Source organism: Kryptolebias marmoratus, linkage group LG7, assembly GCF_001649575.2.
Source record: "Kryptolebias marmoratus isolate JLee-2015 linkage group LG7, ASM164957v2, whole genome shotgun sequence".
Taxonomy (NCBI): domain Eukaryota; kingdom Metazoa; phylum Chordata; class Actinopteri; order Cyprinodontiformes; family Rivulidae; genus Kryptolebias; species Kryptolebias marmoratus.
This window is the reverse complement of record NC_051436.1, coordinates 13,167,527-13,176,086: the sequence shown is the minus strand read 5'-3', so window position 1 is coordinate 13,176,086 and position 8,560 is coordinate 13,167,527. Positions and strand designations below refer to the sequence as shown.

At 39.0% G+C, this 8,560-nt stretch overlaps 1 protein-coding gene across 1 annotated transcript in view; it reads right to left on the bottom strand.

The window, feature by feature from the left end:
• Positions 1-1,480: 1,480 nt before the first annotated feature.
• LOC108245918 (probable E3 ubiquitin-protein ligase ARI5) overlaps positions 1,481-8,560 on the bottom strand; it is a 9,319-nt gene continuing 2,239 nt past the window's right edge. Inside the window, exons 2-5 of the mRNA XM_037976456.1 lie at positions 5,933-6,156; positions 5,180-5,280; positions 2,271-2,444; positions 1,481-2,177 (exon numbers count right to left, since the gene is read on the bottom strand). Of these exons, the coding sequence (XP_037832384.1) occupies positions 1,722-2,177; positions 2,271-2,444; positions 5,180-5,280; positions 5,933-6,137 (936 nt within the window). The 5' untranslated portion in view covers positions 6,138-6,156 and the 3' untranslated portion in view covers positions 1,481-1,721. The remainder of the gene's footprint in view (positions 2,178-2,270; positions 2,445-5,179; positions 5,281-5,932; positions 6,157-8,560) is intronic.

Sequence of the window (8,560 nt, the reverse complement as noted above, 5' to 3'; positions counted from 1 at the left end):
GAGGTTGTCCCAACAAGGGGGATAGCTATTTGCCCTTTCACCTTGGTCCTTCTGGGTTCTGGTTGCTGCGGTGGACTGGTGCCTGCCCGGTGTGTTGGGGGCTCTGGGAGGGCCTCTCCTGCTTGGTGCTGGGCGGTTTCTCAGCCGGGGGCTGGTGTGGGCGCCGGGGCATTGGGGGGCCGGGTCCCAGGCTTAGCCAGCCTAGGAGGTGGTGGTGTGGCTGGGTTGGGGGGCTGGTGCCTCTCTCCCTGTGTCTTTTTGCCCAGGGGGCCGCTGACCCTATGCTTCGCTGGCGACCTGCCTCTTTGTGGACACACTGCTGCCTTGGGGTGGTGCCCAGTTTCTGTTTGCCTGAAACTGCTGCAGCCTTCTGGGGCTGGTTCCACCTGTCCTTTCTGCTCTTGGGTGCTGTACATGGCGGGCCTTCTACTGTTCATGGCACTGTTTTTTAACTGTGCATCTCCAGCTGGCTAACTAGCACAAATGCACCCACATAACATGAACACACCTTTTTTATGTGTATGTGTATGTATATGTATATGTATATGTATATGTGTGCATGTATGTGTATGTATACGTGTACATGTGTGTATGCAAATATATATGTGTGCAGTCAGTCTTCCAGTCTTTCTGTCTCTGTTACACATACCCTTTCCCTGCACCCACATCCCCACACCCACAACCCCCTTCAAGCACACACCGTCAAAGAAGAAAACATTTTAATAAAAAAAACTCCCCATCATGATGGTGAAGCAGATCAACAGAGGATAGACAGTAAACAAAGAATCCATGGTACATCTAAAACACAGATGGTTTGAAGAGAAAAAACAAAAATGAGAAAACTTATGAAGATCCTAATGCTTCTTATAGACGATCTGCAACAAAAAGAAAAGATAGACTGACTGGAAACCAGACAGCTGAGAGGAGAGGATAAACTAAGAAGGAAGGCCGAGGATTACATGGAGCTGCCGACAGAGAACACAGTTCAGAGCAGCCACCCATCCATCCATTTTCCTTCACCCGCTTCTCTTTTCAGGGTAACAGGGAGCTGCTACCTATCTCCAGCAGTCACTGTGCGAGAGTCAAAGGACACCCTAGACATGTCTCAAGTTCATTGGAGGGACACATAGAGACAAACAAGACAACCAACAATTCACACTCTCACCTAGGGACAATTTAGAGTTACCAGTTAAACTAACATGCATGTTTTTGGTCTGTGAGGAAACCCAAGTGCTCAGAGTAAACCCATGTGAACATGTAAACTCTACCCAGAAAGCCACTTTTGTCTAAACAACAAAAACACTTAACTAAAAAAGCTTTTGAAAATGGTAAAAAAGATAAGACAAGTCAGCCAGATGTTTACAGACTGAAAAGTTTCAAATAAGAGCCAGGATCTACCATGGACAAGTCAATGGTAAACAGGCACACCACACAACCATACATGCAAAAATCACACTGACTCCTAAAGTCAATAAAAACATTTTTTAAGCTAAATTTTTTTATTTGTTTATTTATTATTAGTTATTTTTTAACTGTGGGATAATTATGGATATATCATCAATTATCAATTATATTTCTAAAGAGCAAATTCTTACATAACAACAAAACAGAGGACATATTGTTTAATGCTCTTAATGGATAAAAATACCTACAACATCTTATAAATGTACTGGTAAAACCCAGAGAAAAGAGAACTATTGTAAGCATATATTTATGCATGTTTAGTTTCTGTGCCACACAGGTATGGAGGTTTGTCTGGGAGCCACACCATCTTTGCAGGGCATGTAGTAGGAACTTGTCTCCAGACACTCAGGAGTCAGCTTCAGACACACAAAGCAGAACTCCACCTGGCAGCGAGGACAGATGATGTTCTTGCAGCCCGTCTTGTCGTGCTCCACCCTCTGACCGCAGGTGGGACAGGCCCGGATGGAGGGACAGTCATCAACCCCTTCCACTTCAGAAAAAGTGGTGGTCTTGCAGATCCTGAGAAGTTCAAGGTCATGGTTGATGCAGCCATCATTGTCACAGCGGTCAGAGCGCGGAGCTGGACCTTTCCATGGCTTCAAACACTGCCAGCAGAACTCGTACACTTCCTTTTTATCTGCTTTGCATGTTGAGCACTGCACACTGAGGTTAGTCAGTTCTTTTCTCTCAACGTAGGTGTTACAACCAGGACACTGTCAAAAAAAAAAAAAGAATCAACATTTTAGAAAACTATGGTGCTGAAATTTGTGGTACAGTTTCTGTTGAACTAATCTGAAAACACTTACTTGTTTAAAATCACAGTATTCTCTAGCAGCCAGACGAGCAATTTTCTCTTCATACTGCTGCATTTCTTCAGCTGTCAGGACTGCTAAACGGCGTACTTCTTGATAAGGCCAGACAGCACCACACTGTTCCTTGGTTCCTTCCTTTAAGACAGGGCACTTAAATTTGTACTGGCCCTGAAAATTGAAGAAATATTTATTATATAAACGGCTCAATTTTATGCAGAACTGGTCAGGATGTCAGGTTAAAAATGAGCATACGCCTGTTTTAGGGGGGAAAAGAATTTCGTAACAGGATGTCAACTAGTGAAGTCAATTCATTTAACAATTGAGGACTTATTGGTGCAAATTTTGCATAACGTACAATTTCAAACATTTGTACAACCCCAATTCCAATGAAGCTGGGACGTTGTGTAAAACAAATAAAAACAGAATACGATGATTTGCAAAAATCAGTCAATCAAGTTTGTTTGTGTAGCACATTTCAGCAACAAGGCAATTAAAAGTCCTTTACATCATAAAAACACAACATTAAAAAGTCATAAAAACAACATACAGTCACCAAATGAGATACCAGTTCACATCCATTTATTAGGGTTCAAAATTAACTCTAAACAGATGGGTTTCTAACCTTGATTTAAAGGAACTCAGTGTTTCAGCTGTTTTGCTGTTTTCTATAAGTTTGTTCCAGATTTGTGGTGCATAGAAGCTAAATGCTGCTTCTCCATGTTTGGTTCTGGGGATGCAGAGTAGACCAGAACCAGGAGACCTGAGTGGTCTGGAAGGTTTGATACAACAACAGCAGGTCTTTAATGTATTGTGGTGCTAAGCCATTCAATGATTTATAAACTAGCAGAAGTATTTTAAAGTCAATTCTCTGAGCTACAAGCAGCCAGTGGAAGGATTTTAGACCTGGGGTGATGTGTTTTAACTTCCTGGTTTTAGTAAGCGCACGAGCAGCAGCATTCTGGATCAGCTGCAGCTGTCTGGTTGATATGACTGGATCAGTGGCCTAGTGGTAGAGTGTCTGCCCTGAAACTGGGAGGTTGTGGATTCAATCCCTGGTCGGGTCATATCAAAGACTAGTAAAATGGACCTGCTTAACACTCAGCATCAAGGGTTGGAATTAGGGGGGTTAGATCACGAAATGATTCCCGAGCGCGGCACCGCTGCTGCTCGCGGCTCCCTCAGGGGATGGGTCAAATGCGGAGAACAAATTTCACACACTCAGATGTGTGACAATCAGTGGTGCTTTAACTTTAATATTTTAGGCAGACCTGTGAAGACACTGTTGCAGTAATCAATGTCTTTTAAGGGTATTCAATTAAATATATAGGATAAAAAGGATTTGCAAATCATCGTATTTTGTTTTTATTTATGTTTTACACAACGTCCCAACTTCACTGAAACTCACATTTGTACACACAGCTAATTCCATCTATCCATGAATCCATTTATGGATTCAATTATAAATTCCTTACACAAGTCTTTACAAACTCATGCAGAACTAGAAGCACTGCAGTGTGCAAACTACTGCCAAGGCTTTAGCATCATTAAAAAATAGTGCAATCTGGATCATGATGCAAATCACCACCAAGATTTAACCATTTGTTTGTTGTGAAAACAGCAACATTTCCTGAAATGTTCATCCAAATCTGTTCATTGGTTTTTAAAGGGACTTGTTATGCAACATTCACTTTTTGCATGTTTTTCTACTTCCATTCGGGTATCTACTGTTTGTAGAAACAGTCCAAGCACAAAAAAAAAGACGCCAGCTGTTTTTTTGACAGTAAGTAAATGTTTTCTGGTGTCTGCAAAACCACCTGTTTCAAAAACCTGGGGATTGTTGTGTGGTGGTGGTGGTGGTGTTGGCCAACAGCACCTTATTTGCATAATAGTAACGTAGCCCTTATATTGCTCATTCTAAAATAAGCTCAAACCAGACAGAACGGGTCAGGTGAAATCTCAATATCTGAGAATGATTTTGTGTATTAAATGTAATGAAGATGTTTTGTACAGCCCACAGACCGGTCCTGACTTCTTCAAGGAAGCAGAATAGGTCCCCTTTAAGTAATCCTGCTAACAAATAAACCAACGGATATGACCAAAAACATAACTTCCTGTGTGGAGGTAAAAACAATAATTTAAAGGAATAGTTCAAAAATGGATTTAGAGTAATAGAATTTTATTCCATCTAGAGTGACAAGCTAATGGCTAGTCTGAGCAAGAAAAAGACCAAAGTGGGTTGATGCCATCTTTACACAACTTGTCTCAAATGTTTTGTGGTAAAGCTGTTTTATAAACCTTTTGATTATCATCAGTTTTACATTATACAATTATTCTAGCAGAAATAATTTAGATGTTTCTACAGGAAGTGCCCCGAGCTGCCATGAAAGTGCTACAGCTAGCTTCTGCTTTTACAAAAAACAGTAGAATTTTCTATTAATAACCATCCAACCCAAAACTGCAGCACGTTTTGATTTTTTTAATTGTTTCAACATGGCAGCAATTCACTTTGGTTTTGGTTTGGACTAGTTGTCAGCTTGTCAGTTCAGTCAAAACTAAAGTATTTCTCCAAACTAAAGTCATGTAAACATCAATCTGAAACAGGTAAGATATTAACTGTTCATAACTTTTCCACAGACCCTCACTTCAAAAGTTCTGAACTATCGCTTTAGCATGTTTTTCATATGCCATATGCAGACATGTGGAAATAATTACTGCAAACTGTATAAGATTTGTTAAATATTAGAACGCATGTAGAACACATGTAAAAACCTGCTACCCCAATAGGTTTCACAACATATCATCAAGTTGTTTCAAAAATAGGTTTGGAAAGTCCAAAATGTATTTCCAATGTTCTTAATTTAACACATTTTCATGTGACCACATATGATTTTCCACATTAGTACCTGTTCCAGCTGCTTGAGACACCAGTTGGTGAGAGACATCGGGGTCACAGCATGACCACAGGACATCTGAGCCCTCGGAGATGAGAAATCTTCACACAGAACTGAGGAAAACATACAAACACAGAGCAATTATTATCCAATAAGAAAAACTATACAAGTTCCCTTATCTTTTTGGATTTAGAAGGACCTTAAAACACAAAAACATTGTTTTAAAACAATTTGTAGTCAAATAGTAAAATGAATGTATAGCTTTTAAATTAAAAAATACAATTTAAAAAAACTTAAAGGAAAGACTGAGAAACAGACAACAGGTCCAAGATGAACCGAATAAAGTATTATGGTGCAGAAAGTCAGTGTCCCCATTTCAAGAATAGGATCTCAGAAGGTTATATGGATATTTTTTATAAATATAATTTTGAAAAACATGAAGACAAGTTTTAGCAAGCTGTGACTGTGCTGTCCTTAATTAGTAATGCCAACTGTAAAATAAAAAAACAGTTCATGTCAGAAAGTTACTTAACTTCCATATTGCAGTATTTTTCAAATAGTTTATAGTTTTCTGTCATCTGTTCTGGCTTTTAGTTTTGGTGTGCCACCCTAAGATTATTAGTTGCCCCCATCTGGCCCCACTTTGAAAACTTCCTAGAGCCGCCCCTGCAGATGACTTCACTGCATTAGACTCGGTTATATTAACTAACATTATGTGTTTTGTTTTTATTTTTCAAAATAAATAATCAAGTAAAGGCTACTTACAGTCTAAATCATCCTTGTCATTGACAAATTTAAGTCCGGAATCTTTTGAGTCATAAACCTTCTCCGTGAAATCGTTTGGGTTGTAAGACTTCTGCGTGGAATCGTTTGGGTTGTAAGACTTCTCCGTGAAATCGGTTTGGTCATAAACCTTCTGTGTGTAATCCTTGAAGTCATAACGTTGCTTCCGTGAATTATTCAATCCCATCCTTTGTCTGTTCACTGATCTGATGATGGAAAAACAGAAAAACATAAAGCTTCATTTTCATTTTCTGGAGTACACCTTTAGCCTCTTCTAAACCATCAAAGTTGCTCAGATCTAATAAATGAGGTTGCGCTGCAATTGTATTCAATTCAGCTTATTTATATAGAGCCAAGTCACAACAAAAGTTGTCTCAGGGCACTGTACAAAAACATGCACATACATTACAAAGAATCAGTTAGTAAAGGTTATCTATCTAAGGAAGCAAACAGATTATGTTTAATCTTCACTTTGTCACAGTCTCCCATCCTGAGCAGCACATTGGCAACAGTGGAAAGGAAAAAAAATCCCTTTTAACAGGAAGAAACTTCCAGCAGAACCAAGCTCAGGATGAGTAGCCATCTGCTTCAACCGGCTGGGGTTTGAGAGGACAGGAAAGATATACAGACAAACACAGAATCCAGGTGTAGTTTCTACCGGAAGAAAGACAAAGAAAATCATGTTAGTGATAGAAATAATTACAGCAGAGCAAGTAAGACAATAGAACAGTGAGGAAATGTGGTCAATTCATCCTCCAGCAGTCTAAGCCTATAGCAGCATAACTAAGGGAGAGCTCAGGAAACCCAAGCTAACCTTGACTATAGAATTGATCAAAAAGGAAAGTCTTAAGTCTAATCCTAAAAGCAGACAGGGTGTCAGCCTCACGGACAGAAACTGGAAGTTGGTTCCACAAAAGAGGATCCTGAGAACTGAAAGCTCTGCTTCCTGTTCTACTTTTAGAAACTTGAGGAACCAAAAGTAAACCTGCAGTCTGAGACTGAAGTGCTCTCTTAGGAAAATATAGAACAATAAGGTCTTTAATTAAGATGGACCTTGGTTGTTGAGAGCTTTGTATGTTAGAAGTAAGATTTTAAATTCTATTCTGAATTTGACAGGAAGCCAATGGAGATAAGCTAAAACTGGAGGAATATGATCTTTCCACCAAACTCTCATCAAAACTCTGGCAGCAGCATTTTGGATCAACTGAAGCCTTTTTAAATAATTTTTGGACACCCAGATAATAAAGAATTACAATAGTCCAGCCTAGACATGATAAATGCATGGACCAATTTTTCTGAGACAAAATCTTTCTCATTTTAGTGATATTACAAAGGTGGAGGAAAACAAACCTGGTAACATTTAAAAAAAATTAAGAGTCATTAAGGTTTTTATGTCTTTAAGACATGTTTGCAATCTAAGTAAGTCATTGGATTCGTCAGGTTTTATAGATAAATATAACTGGGTATTAACAGCATAACAATGCAAATTTATCCCATGCCATCTAATAATTTTACCTAATAGAAGCATATATAGAGAAAAGAGTATAGGTCCAAGCACTAAACCCTGAGGAACTCCATGAGAAACTTTGGTGTCTGAAGAAGATTTATTATTCACATTAACAAACTGGAATCTATCAAAAAAAATGTGATTTAAAACATTTTAGAGCTGTGTCTGTAGTTCTAATATCATGTTCAAGCCTCTGTAATAGAATATTTTGATCAGTTGTATCAAATGCAGCACTGAGATCTAACAGGACAAATATGAACTCAAGTCCACTGTCTGAGGCCATGAGGACATCACTAGTAACTTTCAGCAGTGCTCATTATGTGCTATGAAGAGCTCTAAACCTTGACTGAAACTCCTCAAACAGATTATTTCTGTCCAGATGTTCACAGAGTTGATTCACAACTATTTCCTCAAGAACCTTGAGAGGAATGGGAGATTAGATTAATGTCTATAATTGGCCAAAGTCCTGAATCAAAATTGTTTTTTTTTTTAAGTAAAGATTTAATTACAGCAACCTTAAAGCTCTGTGGTACATAACCATTCATTAGAGACAAATTGAGCAGATCCAAGAGGGGAATATTAATTAGGTGAAATACCTCTTTGAACAGTTTGGTTGGGATGGGATCTAGCAGACATGTTGATGGTTTGGATTAACCTACTGTATTATTTTTGACAATTCATAAAGCTCAAAAGGACAAAAACAGTCCAAACACAAATCAGGTTCTAGTGACAATTCTAAAGCTGCATCATCAAGCTGCATCATCTGACAGAGAATCAGAGGCAACAGTGTTTTTTTCTCTAATTAAAATAATTTTATTTATATAGAATCTCATGAAGTCATCTCTACTTAGTGTGGTGAGGGTGGTTTTTCTGGGGTTTGTGTTTGTGTTGTGAGTACTTCCTGGTAGGTNGTGGCCAGACGACTGATTGACGTCTCGTCAACTCTCCCTCCTCACCTGCAAGTGATCTGACTAATGGCAAGGACAGGTGGATTTAAGGCGGTGGCAGAGACCAGACCATCGCTGGAGCATTATCTGCTTGTGGTAAAGTCGCTGAGCCTCTGTACTATAAGATTTGTTATTCCGAGTTTGACTAACTCTGTC